Source organism: Amblyraja radiata, chromosome 2 (genome assembly GCF_010909765.2).
Source record: "Amblyraja radiata isolate CabotCenter1 chromosome 2, sAmbRad1.1.pri, whole genome shotgun sequence".
In the NCBI taxonomy this organism is placed as follows: Eukaryota; Metazoa; Chordata; class Chondrichthyes; order Rajiformes; family Rajidae; genus Amblyraja; species Amblyraja radiata.
In genome coordinates, this window is record NC_045957.1 from 123,233,041 (window position 1) to 123,248,745 (window position 15,705).

The 15,705-nt window shown below is 47.3% G+C and overlaps 1 protein-coding gene across 1 annotated transcript in view; it reads right to left on the reverse strand.

Moving 5' to 3' along the window:
- The window catches only part of LOC116968211 (tRNA selenocysteine 1-associated protein 1-like), a 50,284-nt gene that overhangs the window by 12,416 nt on the left and 22,163 nt on the right, over positions 1–15,705 (reverse strand). Inside the window, exons 3-6 of the mRNA XM_033014880.1 lie at positions 12,899–12,998; positions 12,337–12,389; positions 9,600–9,731; positions 9,052–9,171 (exon numbers count right to left, since the gene is read on the reverse strand). Of these exons, the coding sequence (XP_032870771.1) occupies positions 9,052–9,171; positions 9,600–9,731; positions 12,337–12,389; positions 12,899–12,998 (405 nt within the window). The remainder of the gene's footprint in view (positions 1–9,051; positions 9,172–9,599; positions 9,732–12,336; positions 12,390–12,898; positions 12,999–15,705) is intronic.

Genomic DNA, 15,705 nt, shown 5'->3' on the forward strand with positions numbered 1-15,705 from the left:
CCCACACATTAACACTACCCTACACACAAGACAATGTACACATACAAGCCAATTAACCTACATACCCGCACGTCTTTGGAGTGCAGGAGGAAACCAGAAGATCTTAGAGAAAACCCACACAGGTCACGGGGAGAACGTACAAACTCCACATATAGACAGCACCCATAGTCAGGATGGAACCCGGGTCTCCAACGCTGCAAGGCAGCAACTCTACCACAAGGATGGGACATGCTGGCCGGTGAGGGTTAGTTGGGCCAAAAAGGGCCTGTTTCCACTCAGTCTGACTCTATCCGTACCCTTCATAACTTACCTTGGCCACTGCCACCACACAATTTCAGAACTATCCTCCCCCGCAGCCTGAACATCACTCTCAGCATCCATCCTCACTGCTACTTCTGGGTGACACTAGGCTGAGAAATCTCCTTAAGTGGCTGGAAAGCAGGCCAGCTGTAAGCCCCTATCAATGAATGTCCAACACTTAATTAACAATGTACAGCTGCAGCTATGAATTACTTGATGGGCAGACGATTAATCTAAATTGGGGGAGGCAGGTGAAATATGTTAGGAACCTGTTAAAATCACCAACCATATGGTCAGAATCTCACACTGAAAATTAGTCAGTGGAAATTTTTTTTTTTAATTTAAAATATATAAATCAAATTCAATTTATTTATTTAAAAAATGATATCAGTCATAGCTGCTGATGGCACTGCACCTGAAATATTAACTGTCCATTTTACTCCGCAGATGCTGCCTGATTTGCTGGGTTTCACCTACACCACTTCACTTTAATACCCTGCCAACCTTTGAGCAAAATACTTTGCCCCTCTGGCTCCTATTAAATCTTTCCCCACCTCCCTCAGCTAGACAGGGCTCTTAAAGATAGCGGAGTCGGGGGATATGAGTATAGGAGCAGGGAGGTTCTACTGCAGTTGCACAGGGTCTTGGTGAGACCACACCTGGAGTATTGCGTACAGTTTTGGTCTCCAAATCTGAGGAAGGACATTATTGCCATAGAGGGTGTGCAGAGAAGGTTCACCAGACTGATTCCTGGGATGTCAGGACTGTCTTATGAAGAAAGACTGGATAGACTTGGTATATACTCTCTAGAATTTAGGAGATTGAGAGGGGATCTTATAGAAACTTATAAAATTCTTAAGGGGTTGGACAGGCTAGATGCAGGAAGAATGCTCCCGATGTTGGGGAAGTCCAGGACAAGGGGTCACAGCTTAAGGATAAGGGGGAAATCCTTTAAAACCGAGATGAGAAGAACTTTTTTCACACAGAGAGTGGTGAATCTCTGGGACTCTCTGCCACAGAGGGTAGTCGAGGCCAGTTCATTGGCTATATTTAAGAGGGAGTTAGATGTGGCCCTTATGGCTAAAGGGGTCAGGGGGTATGGAGAGAAGGCAGGTACGGGATACTGAGTTGGATGATCAGCCATGATCATATTGAATGGCGGTGAAGGGCCGAATGGCCTACTCCTGCACCTATTTTCTATGTTTCTATATGGGGAGAAGGCAGGAACGGGGTACTGATTGTGGATGATCGCATTGAATGGCGGTGTTGGCTTGAAGGGCCGAATGGCCTACTCCTGCACCTATTGTCTATTGTCACCGTATTGTATGTGTATGTGACAAATAAAGTTGACTTGACTTGACTTGACTTCTTCTTCTTTCGTGTGGCGTGCACAGCCTAAAGTTGTTGGACAATTTGATCTTCCGTTTGTGCACGTCGAGTTGATTGCATTAGTCGGAACAGGGCGGACCACGTGAAGGTTGCAATCTCCCACCCTGACTTGACGACGTAAACCTATGTCCTCTGTTTCTTAATTTCCCCTACTCTGGGTAAAAAAAAAACCTCTGGACATTTACCCAATCTATTTTTTCCTCATCATCTTATACACCTCTATAAGATCAGCCCTCATCCTCCTGCGCTCTGAAGTCCCAGCCTGCTCAACCTCCCTCCCTATAGCTCAGGCCCTCGAGTACTGGCAGCATCCACGTAAATCCTCTCTGCACTCTTTCAAGCTGAACATCTGTCCTATAACGGGCTGCTCAAATTTGAACCCAACACTCACAATTACAGGGATGTAACGCGGAGGCTTCACACTGCACTAGTCCGACCGCATTTGGAGTATTGTGAGCAGTTCCAACATCATGAGAGGAATAGATCGGGTAGACAATAGGTGCAGGAGGAGGCCATTTGGCCCTTTGAGCCAGCACCGCCATTCAATGTGATCATGGCTGATCATCCACAATCAGTACCCCGTTCCTGCCTTCTCCCCATTTCCCCTGACTCCGCTTTTTTTTTAAGAGCCCTGTCTAACCCTCTCTTGAAAGTATCCAGAGGACCGGCCTCCACCGCCCTCTGAGGCAGAGAATTCCACAGACACACAACTCTCTGGGTGGAAAAAGTGTTTCCTCGTCTCCGTGCTAAATGGCTTACCCCTTATTGTTAAACTGTGGCCCCTGGTTCTGGACTCCCCCAACATCGGGAACATGTTACCTGCCTCTAGCGTGTCCAAACCCTTAACAATCTTATATGTTTCAATAAGATGCCCTCTCATCCTTCTAAACTCCAGAGTATACAAGCCCAGTCGCTCCGATGCAAAGAGTCTCTTGCCCAGAGTAGGGGAATCGAGGACCAGACGACACAGGTTTAAGGGAAAAGATTTAATAATGGTGTATGGAACAAGCTGCCAGAGGAGGTGGTTGAGGCTGGGACTATCCCAACGTTTAAGAAACAGGTAGACAGGTACGTGGATAGGACAGATTTGGAGGGATATGGGCCAAGTGCAGGCAGGTGGGACTAGAGTTGCTGGGACATGTTGGCCAGTGTGAGTACGTTGGGCCGAAGGGCCTGTTTCCATGCTGTATGACTCTAAGCGCTTCCACCCGAAACGTCAACCATTCCTTCTCTCCAGAGATGCTGCCTGTCCTGCTGAACTACTCCAGCATTTTGTGTCTATCTTTGATCTAAACCAGCATCTGTAGTCCCTTCCTACACAATCCTAGGATAGGCTTGGATAGAGTGGATGTGGAAAGGATATTTCCATTGGTGGGAGAGTCTCAGACCTGAGGTCACAGCCTCAGAATTAAAGGATGTTCTTTTAGGGCGATGAGGAGGAGGTTCTTTAGTTAGAGGGTGGTGAATCTGTGGAATTCTTTACCACAGAAGGCTGTGGAGGCCAAGTGTGTGGATATATTTAAGGCAGGGATAGATAGATTCTTGATTCGAGTGCCAGAGGTTATGGGGAGAAGGCATTAGAATGGGGTGAGGACGGAGAGATAGATCAGCCATGATTGAATGCAGTCAACTTGATGGGCCGAATGGCCTAATTCTACTCCTATCACTTATGGATTTTAGGGCGGCCACAGTGGTGGAGTTGCTGCCTTACAGCGAAAGCAGCGTCAGAGACCCGGGTTCGATCTCGACTACGGGTGCTGCCTGTATGTTCTCCCCGTGACCTACGTAGTTTTCTCCGAGATATTCAGGATTCCTCAGGGCTCTCACTTAAATGTTTTTCCCTGTTGCCAGCCGGGCAACCTAGGCAGCTTTTTAAGTTGCCAAATGACAGTTTAAGTGGTCATTTAAGACGGCTTGCATGACACATGCGAAAATGTGCTCGGACGAAGTGCGTAGAATTATGGTCAATGAAGTATTCACATATTATTCCTGCTTCAAATAAAGTCACAAACTAAACATATTCACCAATCAAGACATGATATATACCACAATGACATGCAGCAAAATTACAATACAGTATCTCATCTCTTTTTACACGTTGCAATGAATGCAATTTCTATTATTTCTTTCCACTTCCAAACAAAAATGTGGTTGGATTATTCAGCGTATGATCAACCTCGGTGAGATCAAGTGCAGGCTTGGCGATCGCTTCGCACAACACCTCCACTCAGTTTGCAATAACCAACCTGATCTCCCGGTGGCTCAGCACTTCAACTTCCCTTCTCATTCCGAATTCGACCTTTCTGTCCTGGGCCTCCTCCATGGCCAGAGTGTGGCCCACCGCAAATTGGAGGAGTAGCACCTCATATTTCGCTTGGGCGGTTTACACCCCAGCGGTATGAACATTGGCATCTCCAATTTCAGGTAGTCCTTCCTTTCTCCCTCCTTCCCCTCCCCTTCCCAGCTCTCCCACAGCCTAGTCTCCACCTCTTCCTTTCCCCGCCTCCGCCCCCCCGACATCAGTCTGAAGAAGGGTCTCGACCCGAAAGGTTGACGGGGGCCACAGTCTTAGAATAAAGGGGAGGCCATTTAAGACTGAGGTGAGAAAAAACTTTTTCACCCAGAGAGTTGTGAATTTGTGGAATTCCCTGCCACTGGGGGCAGTGGAGGCCAAATCACTGGATGGATTTAAGAGAGAGTTAGATAGAGCTCTAGGTGCTAGTGGTATCAAGGGATAGTTCCGGAGGAGGCGCTGTCCTGAAACGGCTGCCTGTCCTGCAGCTGTCCGTTTTTTTTCCCTTCTTTTTTATTATTTTTAGTATGTTGAGTGTGCAGTCAGGGGGCCTAATCTTTTTATGTGTGGGGGGTGGTGGGGGGGAAGGGGGAAACTGCTTTTCGAGTCCCTACCTGGTCGGAGGGGTTGCTTTCCTCCGAGCAGCGTCTTCGACCTGTCCTTGCGGCCTACCAGCGGGTCCTGGAGCGACGTTTCCCTGAGGGGACCTGGCCAGAACATCGGCTTTGGCGGCGGCGCAGAACATCGGCTTTGGCGGCGGCGCAGCGCTGGAGCGCTATTGCGGAGCGGGCGATGCCTTTCCTGGGTCGCCGCGCTGCAACTCCAGTATGCTGGGACCGCCGATAAGAACATTGTGGAGCCGCGGTTCTGTGGAGCGGCCAGCTGCGGCGCTGAACGTTACATCCCGGTGCCTGGGATCTCTTGCTGAGATCGCCAGTGTGTGGAGCTCCGTCCGGCGCGGTCTGTTGGCTTGGAAGCCGCAGTCTCCGGTGGGAAGGCGGCCGTTCCTGGCACCCCAAGCCGCTGGGGGTTCTCCCGACGCCGAAGCACCATCACCCGGCGAGAACATCGGGCGCCGTGGCGGCGACTGTGGAGGCCTCAATAGGCCCGACTTTGGGTGTACAAGAGGATGGGGACTGGTTTTTGTGCCTTCCCCCACAGTGGGAATCACTGTGGGGGGATGTTTTTGTGTTGAACTTCTTTTTGAATCTATGTTGTATTTTTATTAGTGTGCTGCAAGGACATCAGAATTTCCCCTGAATAAGGGGATTAATAAAGTTTAATCTAATCTAATCTAATATGGGGAGAAGGCAGGCACGGGTTATTGATTGGGGACGATCAGCCATGATCGCAATGAATGGCGGTGTTGGCTCGAAGGGCCGAATGGCCTCATCCTGCACCTATTTTCTATGTTTCTATGTTGCCTATTCCTTCGCTCCATAGATGCTGCCTCACCCACTGATTTTCTCCAGCTTTCTCTACCAACGGGATCCCACCACTGGCCACATCTTCCCATCCCCTCCCCTGTCGGCTTTCCGCAGAGACCGCTCCCTCCGTAACTCCCTGGTCAATTCGTCCCTTCCCACCCAAACCACCCCCTCTCCTGGCACTTTCCCTTGCAACTGCAGGAAATGCTACACTTGTCGCTTTACCTCCCCCTTTGACTCCATCAAGGACCCAAGCAGTCTTTCCAGGTGCGACAGAGGTTCACCTGCACCTCCTCCAACCTCATCTACTGCATCCGCTGCTCTAGATGTCAGCTGCTCTACATCGGTGAGACCAAGCGTTGGCTTGGCGATCGCTTCGCCCAACACCTCCGCTCGGTCCGCAATAACCAACCTGATCTCCTGGTGGCTCAGCACTTCAACTCCCCCTCCCATTCCGAATCCGACCTTTCTGTCCTGGGCCTCCTCCATGGCCAGAGCGAGGCCCACCGTAAATTGAAGGAGCAGCACCTCATATTTCGCTTGGGTAGCTTACACCCCAGTGGTATGAACTTTGACCTCCAGTTTCAGGTAGTCCCTGCTTTCTCCTCCGCTTCCCAGCTCTCCCTCAGCCCACTGTCTCCGCCTCTTCCTTTCTTCTTCCCGCTCCCCCCCCCACCCTCACATCAGTCTGAAGAAGGAACTCGACCCGAAACGTCGCCTATTTCCTTCGCTCCATAGATGCTGCCTCACCCGCTGAGTTTCTCCAGCATTTTTGTCTACCCATTCACACCAGTTCTGTTATCCCGCTTTCCTCACCCACTCCCTACACATTAGGGGCAATTTTACAGAGACAAGTTAACCTACAAAGCCAATGCGTCTTTGGGATGTGGGTGGAAACCCAAATGCTTGCAGGGTGAATGTGCAAATTTAAAACAGTGCTTGAGAACAGGATCAAACTCAGATCTCTGGCGTGTGAGGCAGCAAGTCCACCAGCTGTGCCACTATATTTTATTTTCCATCACACAAAAAATTATACTTTGATAACTTTGGTTTCTAAAAAAAAGAATATCCATTTTCAGTCTTAAATCTCTAAGTGATGTTATGTTCCCCTTTACAGCTTTTTCTCTGGGCTGCCCCGTCGACCCGTCCTCGTGGCCTACCAGTGGACGTGGAGCGCCGTTTCCTGGCGGGAACCGCCCAGCATCTCGGGTTCGGTGGCGGCACAGCGCTGGAGCGCTATCGCGGAGTGGAGCGGGCGATGCCTTGCCTGGGTCGCCGCGCTGGATCGACGCGCTGGAGCTCCGGTGAGCTGTGACTGCCGAGTTCAACACCTCCGGGCTGCGGGTCTGCGGAGAGGAGCGGGCGGCGCCGATTTCAACATCGGGAGCCTGGGAGCTCCAAACCGGCGCGGCCTCGTCGGCTTCGGAAGCCGCGGTCTCCGGCAAGGAAGTGGCCGTTCCAGGTGGACCAGCCGCGGAAAGGACTCTCCCAACGCCGGGGCAACACCACCCGGCCAGAACGGCCAGGAACATCGGGCCTCCGTAGAGGCAATAGCGGTGGCCTCAATAGGCCTGACTTTGGGAGAACTGGAGATGGGGACTGGACATTGTGCCTTCCCCCACAGTGGTAACCATTGTGGGGGGATGATTTTTTTTGTCTGTAAGTTAATATGTAGTCTGTGTCCAAGATGGCTGTCGGAAGGGAGAGTGGACGCTGGCGCGCTTCAGCTGCCGCTGCTCTCTCTTCACATTGTGTTTTTGATTTTTTGTCTTTGGAGCGATTTCTGTCTTTAATTTGTGTATTGGTGATGTCATTATTTATTTTACTCCGACTATATGTTTTTTCTCTTTGTTAATTTCTGTAAGGTGTCCTTGAGACTTTGAAAGGCGCCCGCAAATAAAATTTATTATTATTATTATTACAGTTACTGTATGTTTTAATTCAGTTCAAGACTATGGGGCAGTACATTGGCCATAAAGTTACTGCCTAAAAGTGCCAGAGACCCGGAATTGATCCTGAATATGGGTGCTATCTGTATGGTTTGCTCTTTTTCCCCTTGATCGCATGGGTTTTCTCCGGGTGCTCGTTTCCTTCCACATTCCAAAGATGTACAGGAACCTTTTTCAGTCCCTTTATATATACATACATATATATATATATTTATATAGTTATATATTCATATATAAATATACACTGTTTTGTTTTCTCATTTATAACATTGTTTACAGAGTACTATGTTTACATATTCTGTTGTGCTGCTGCAAGTAAGGATTTAATTGTTCTAACTGGGATGTGAGAGAATAACACACTCTTGACTTACGTCACTAATGTGTGGGATAGAACTAGTGTACGGGGGATCGGTGGTCGGCGTGGACTCGGTGGGCCGAAGGTCCTGTTTGCACGCTGTATCTTTAAAATAAACTAAAAACACTAAAACCAGAGGAAATCTAAAGAAGGGTCTCTACCCGAAACGTCACCCAATTTCTTCTATCCAGAGATGTTGGCTGCTCCATGGAGTTCCCCCGCATAATTAAAGCATGGAATAGTCTTCACCCTACCATAGTTACCCAACCAGACGCAACTAAATTTAAGGTAGCTCTTATTTCCCAAGAACCATTTTTTGCTCAAGTCCAAGTCAAGGGTCAAGAGAGTTTTATTGTCATGTGTCCCAGATAGGACAATGAAATTCTTGCTTGCTGCAGCACAACAGAATATGTAAACATAATACAGAACAGGAGATAAAAGTTCAGTGTGTCTATATACCATAGACCAGTGGTTCTCAACCTTTGCATACCCCTATTTGAGAACCAGTGCCATAGACCATATATATACACAATAAATAAACAGTTAAAGTGCAATAGGCTGTTATTTTTCAGTTTGGAGTTTGGTGGTGGTGGGTCCACTCCTGTTTAAATTCCATTTGGAATATTTTTGGAGGACCAGGAAACCAAGAAGCAAGAGTTACTTCAGGGAGTTACTCCAGCTCCAGGCAGTGATTCTGCGTTGGTTTTCAGTGGTCGCGGCGAGGCAGTGACCAGACAGCAATGGCGGCTAGATCTCCCACAATGCAAAGGGAGGGAGAAAGTGCCCGGCACCGACCAGTTGCCGTGGCAGTGCGCATGTGCAGGGCGGCCGATGATGTGCTGACCGTGGTTGTGCGCATGTGCAGGTGGGAGGATGTGCAGGCCGCGGCAGTGCGCATGTGCAAGGCGGCCGGCCGTGCCGGCGGATAAGGAGCGAGCGGAGAGCGGAGACCCGGACACGGATGGCGGGCGGAGACGGAGAGTGACACAGAGAGAGAGAGAGGGGACCCGCTCAGAATTAAACGGTAGGTGTCCCGGTTGCTTGCCAAGCCGGGCCAAACGGCATGGCATTTAGGTTGCTCGCCGGCACTTTAGGTCGCCATTGGCACCCGGGCAACCGCTAATTTCGAGCCCAGTTTCCTCCCACACTCCAAAGGCGTAAAGGTATGTAGGTTAATTGGCTTGTATGGTGTGTGTGTGTGTGTGTAAAATCGTCCCGCGTGCGTGCGGGGGGTAGTGTTAACGTGTGTGGCTGATCACTGGTTGGCGCCGACTCGGCGGGTCGAAGGTTCCTGCTTCCACGCTGTATCTCTGAACTCAACAGAACGGATGAACTCACCTTTTGGGCACGGCTATGCTGATTCGGATGGGTTTCCCTCCCAGCCCTTTGCTGTTCTGGCATTCCTCCAGCGCCTTCTTCTGCTCGGCTTCATCGGAAAAACGGACGAATCCAAAGCCTCTGACAAAATAAAATGAAACAGAGCGGCATTTACACGGAGCCTCTCCGCAGCGGCTGAACAGGCTTGAATCAACTGCTTAAAATAGTTTGAACCACGTAGTATTAGAGTTATTACTTTACATCTGAGGTACCATCAGTCCAAGTAATTGGTGTCCTTGTTAATCCTATCTGAGACAGAAAGAATGTTCTTATTCCAAGTGTAGTATGATTTTTCAAATAGCCACTGTGGTTTATAAGGGCTGTTTCATAGAAAATTATAAGACGGTCATTTAGTAATCATCGTTAATATCGGTTTTCGCAGTCCTTATCACAGAGATACATAATTTTCACTACTACTACTAATAATAATAATAATAAACAGAGCTGTCTCTCTGGGTAGAAGTGTACACGAGCTGGTAGACGGCAATGTCATCTGACGGATACACTACCTTGAGTTCCCGGACGTGTCTGTGACTACTTTCCCACCTCTACACGACGGATATTTTTTCACAAAGTAGTCGTACAGATGGAAGTCATCGACTTCTGAGGAGAGGTCGCCCACAAATATGGAGTATTCTTGGCTGTTGGACAAAAGCGCAGGGCAGTAAAGCGGCTGTTGAGACCACGGGCTGCAGAAATCCCGACTAAATTCTCTGTGCTCTAACATCAGTTTCGTTTATCGTCACGTGTACAGTGAAAAGGCTATCATTGGGATTCTCCAAATAGTGGCGCAGCGGGTAAACATAGAAACATAGAAAATAGGTGCAGGAGTAGGCCATTCGGCCCTTCGAGCCTGCACCGCCATTCAATGGCTGATCATCCAACACAGTATCCCGTACCTGCCTTCTCTCCATACCCCCTGATCCCTTTAGCCACAAGGGCCACATCTAACTCCCTCTTAAATATAGACAATGAACTGGCCTCAACTACCTTCTGTGGCAGAGAATTCCACAGATTCACCACTCTCTGTGTGAAAAATGTTTTTCTCATCTCGGTCCTAAAAGATTTCCCCCTTATCCTTAAACTGTGACCCCTTGTTCTGGACTTCCCCAACATCGGGAACAATCTTCCTGCATCTAGCCTGTCCAACCCCTTAAGAATTTTGTAAGTTTCTATACAATCCCCCCTCAATCTTCTAAATTCTAGCGAGTACAAGCCGAGTCTATCCAGTCTTTCTTCATATGAAAGTCCTGCCATCCCAGGAATCAGTCAGGTGAACCTTCTCTGTACTCCCTCTATGGCAAGAATGTCTTTCCTCAGATTAGGAGACCAAAACTGTACGCAATACTCCAGGTGCGGTCTCACCAAGACCCTGTACAACTGCAGTAGAACCTCCCTGCTCCTGTACTCAAATCCTTTTGCTATGAATGCTAACATATCATTCGCTTTCTTCACTGCCTGCTGCACCTGTATGCCTACTTTCAATGACTGAGTGTACCATGACACCCAGGTCTCGTTGCATCTCCCCTTTTCCTAATCGGCCACCATTCAGATAATAGTCTGGGTAGAGCTGCTGCCTCACAGCGCCAGAGAACCGGGTTCGATCCTGACCACGGGCGTTTGTCTGTAAGGAGTTTGTAGGTTCTCCCCCGTGACCTGCTCGGGTTTTCTTCGGGTGCTCCGGTTTTCTCCCACACTCCAAAGATGTGCAGGTTTTACGCTATTTGGCTTGGTAAAATTGTAAATTGTCCCTAGTGTGTACCGGATAGTGTTAGTATGCGGGGATCGCTGGTCAGCGCGGACTCTGTGGGCCCGAAGGGCCTGTTTCCGCGCTGTATCTCTAAACTTAACTAAAATCAGGATTATCAAAATAGGGCGTCGCAGTGTGGCGCAGCGGGTAGAGCTGCTAAACAAAGTGGATATTATGCAAAACAAAGCTTTTCATTGTACCTCGGTACATGTGACAATAATAAATCTAAACCTCACAAACTGAAATCAATCCAATTAATCGTTCATTATGTTTCCAACGATAAATCAAGTGATGCCATTACTATCTAGTTCTAATTTATAGTACTCGTACTTTAGATGAGTTTAGAGATACAATGTGGAAACAGGCCCTTCGGCCCACCGAGTCCGTACCAACCAGCGATCCCCGCACATTAACACTACACTACGCAAACTAGGGGCAATTTACACTAATACCAAGCCAATTAACCTACAAACCTGTCCATCTTTGGAGTGTGGGAGGAAACCGAAGACCTCGGAGAAAACCCACGTGTCGCGGGGAGAATGTGCAAACTTCTTACAGACAGCACCCGTAGGCGGGATCGAACCCGGATCTTTGGCCTTGCAAGCGGTGTAAGGCAGCAACTCTATTGCTGAGCCACCGTGCCGCTTGAATGACGCCATCTTCTTTGAAGATGTTGTGAACGGCCATTTTGTTTGGTGCACTCTGCAGGAAAGAGACAGGAAACTTGCTTGGAAATTCTGAGAATAAAGCTGAGTATAGAAATCGGGAGGTCATGATGAAGTTGTATAAGACATTGGTGAGGCCACATTCATAGTCCTGTGTTCAGATCTGGGCACCGTGTTATAGGAAAGATGTTGTTGTGGCAACTCTTGCCTACTGCATCAGTCTTAATCTACCTTTCTTACACCCTTGTACTTAAGTATTATTGTGCTTATGGATAGTAAGATTTCACTGGACTCTGTGCAATAGAAAATAGATGCAGGAGTAGGCCATTCAGCCCTTCGAGCCAGCACCGCCATTCAATGTGACCATGGCTGATCATCCCCAATCAGTACCCCGTTCCTGCCTTATCCCCATATCCCCTTGACTCCGCTATCTTTATGAGCCCTATCTAGCTCTCTCTTGAAAGTATCTAGAGAACCGGCCTCCACCGCACTCTGAGGCAGAGAATTCCACAGACTCACATGTGTACCTGGATACATGTGACAATAAAGTGGCGTCGATACACCCAATTAAACTTTCAGGAACTGAATATGATCATAAGATCGTAAGCGATAGGAATAGAATTAGGCCATTCGGCCCATCAAGTCTACTCCTGCCATTAAGTCTACTCCACACATCAATCGTGTACAGTCTTTCCGCTGACTGGATAGCACGCTATAAAAACTTTTCACTGTTCCCCGGTACACGTGACAATAAATTAAACCAAACTATACCATACCAAACTAAACTAGGAACAAAAATCTTAAGGAATGAGGAAATGTGGACAGACTCACCCTGCATCTGTTTTTTTGCCGTAGGTTGCATAGTTTAACTTGAATTTCTTGGGCTGTAAAACAAAGTAGATATATAGGTACTGTCTCAATAGGTTCTAGGAGAAGAATTAGGCCATTTGGCCCATCAAGTCTTCTCCGCCATTCAATCATGGCTGGTCTATCTCTCCCTCCTAACCCCACATTCTCCTGCCTTCTCCCCATAACCCGACACCCGTACTAATCAAGAATCTGTCACGCTCCACCTTAAAAATAACCACTGACATGGCCTCCACAGTCGTCTTTGGCAATGGATTCCACAGATTCACCACTGAAGAAATTCCTCCTCGTCTCCATTCTAAAGGAACGTCCTTTCATTTTGAGGCTGTGACCTCTGGTCCTAGACTCTCCCTCCCACTAGTGGAAACATCCTATCCACATCCACTCTGTCCAGGCCTTTCACTATTCAGTACGTTTCTATGAAACTCCCCCTCATCCTTCTCAACTCCAGCGAGCAGAGGCTCTGGTGTTTCTTTTAGGGAAACCAAACGGTGAACGTGGGTAAATGTGTATTGATGAGGTTTACCGGGTTGGAGCCAGGCAGGGACTTTCCGTTCAGTTTGTGTAGACAGCGATCAGCGCTGGTCTGGTCAGCCAATTCCACGAAGCAATAGCCCGCTAACGTCCTGAAACAACACAAGAGGTTTGGTTATAACGTTTCATACCTTAATACGGAGGCACCAAGGTAAAGCTACCCAATATTAAAATAGAAACAATAGAAGATAGGTGCAGGAGTAGGCCATTCGGCCCTTCAAGGCAGCACCGCCAATCAATAGGATCATGGCTGATCATCCACAATCAGTACCCCGTTCCTGCCTTCTCCCCATAATCCCTTGATTCCGTTAGCCCTAACTAAATCTAACTCTCCTGAATTAGCCCCCCACTGCCTTCTGTGGCAGAGAATTCCACAGATTCACAACTCTCTGGGTGAAAAAATGGTTCCTCATCTCACTCCTAAATGGCTTACCCCTTATTCTTAAACTGTGACCCCTAGTTCTGGACTCCCCCCCCAACACTGGGAACATTTTTCCTGCATCAAGCCTGTCCAATCCTTTAAGAATTTTATATGTTTCTATAAGATCCCCTCTCATCCTTCTGAACTCCAGTGAATACAAGCCCAGTCGACCCATTAAATAAAATACAGATGCTGCTTGCAGCAGAAGCTCCCGTTGATGACTCCATTTACACCTCACGCTGCCTCAGCGAGGCCAGCAGCAAAATCAAGGACGAGTCGGTAACATACCCCAGTATAGACGGCACTGAAGTAGACAAAAATGCTGGAGAAACTCAGCGGGTGAGGCAGCATCTATGGAGCGAAGGATAGGTGACGTTTCGGTCGAGACCCTTCTTCAAACTGATGTGGGGGTGGGAAGAAGAAAGGAAGATGCGGAGACAGTGGGCTGTGGGAGAGCTGGGAAGGGGAGGGGAAGGAGGGAGAAAGCAAGGACTACCTGAAATTGGAGAAGACAATATTCATACCGCTGGGGTGTAAACTACCCAAGCGAAATATGAGGTGCTGCTCCTCCAATTTACAGTGGGCCTCACTCTGCCAATGGAGGAGGCCCAGGACAGAAAGGTCGGATTTGGAATGGGAGGGGGAGTTGAAGTGCTGAGCCACCGGGAGATCAGGTTGGTTATTGCGAACTGTGTGGAGGTGTTGGGCGAAGCCTGCGCTTGGTCTCACCGATGTAGACCAGCTGACACCTAGAGCAGCGGATGCAATAGATGGTGACCGATTAGGAAAAGGGGAGATGCAAAGAGACCTGGGTGTCATGGTAGACCAGTCATTGAAAGTAGGCATGCAGGTGCAGCAGGCAGTGAATAAAGCGAATGGTATGTTAGCATTCATATCAAAAGGATTTGAGTATAGGAGCAGGGAGGTTCTACTGCAGTTGTACAGGGTATTGGTGAGACCACACTGTTAAAATGAGTTCTTTTGCCAGTCTAATTCAAGAAAACTTGAGTCAAACCATTGCTGCTAAAATAATTTCTTTATTCTGACAGCGCTGGATAATTCTTTAAACCTTCCAACACAGAGTTAGAAACTCTTGGGCAGGTCGAAAGAACTACTGACTTTGGCATAAATGTAACACATTATATAGGTAAAAGACAAGGATGGTACAAAAGGAGTAGCAAACTATTAACTAATCATTATGGTTTACCATACATTTAACTTATTTGCATTAACAAATCAACTAAATCCTTTCCATTGATTGACAACATGTATAGTGACACTGTGGTTTCTTCAACCTCTTTGCTCAAAGTCATTTTATTTCAATAAAGCAAAACCTCAGATATAAAACTAATTCTCAGAATATACACATCATACAGCAATCCCACAATACATACACACAAAACATATATTTTCACTTTTGGAAAAGAAAGTTATTTCTAAAACTTCAGATTTAAACAAAGTCTAATACTTACAATCGTAATTAAACACAATACACTTCACAATTAATTTCCTTACAACCACATAGTTAAAATACAGTTACTTATGGATTACAAAGATTAAATATGAGTTTTGCCCCATTCTTACAAAGTGGTAAAGACTTTGTTATTTCTAATCACACAATTCCCAACTCCAGCCACATAAAGGCCATTAATTGTCACACTTGATTGCTTCTTCCCAAGCTCGGGTCTAATTTCATTTTGTATAACAACCTCCCCCTTCTATCTCTGGAGGAAAGGAATGTAAGGCCTCTTTACAACTTCTTATCAATAGCATTCCACACAGCAATTTGAAGATTACTATATGCAAACCCCAATCGTTTGGCTTAGATCAAAACAGAGTTACATTCTCAGTCTTCTATAACATAAGAAATCCTTTTGCAAAGGTCACACAACCATCACCTATGCCATATCTCTTATCCCAACATAAATACATTTAAACAGCACAAACCATCTCACAGACTAGTATCTACCCTTGGTGCCTACAATCCAACATAGAACCATAAATCCCCTTCATGACACAGCCGAGCTCGGAAGACGTGTCACAAAAGAAGAAGGATGGTGCCCATGTCATGGAGAAAGATCCCATTAACAACCTCCATTATAAATGCCAACCTAAACCAAATACAACCTCTGACAGCATGATTATTGCTTCAAAGCAATAAATAAAGATATGCCTATTCAGATCAACATTTCCATGTTATGATAAGCCATCTGTTCTCCTGTGTGTGCTCTTTGTTCGTTATTTCTTTGTGGAGACGTATTTCTGAAAGCCCCAACTCCAAGCTCTTCTCTTGCAACTTAACACAAGTTCCTTAAGAACTTATCATTTGAGCAATTTTATTGTATAATATTTCCTCAACACCTGGAGTATTGTGTACA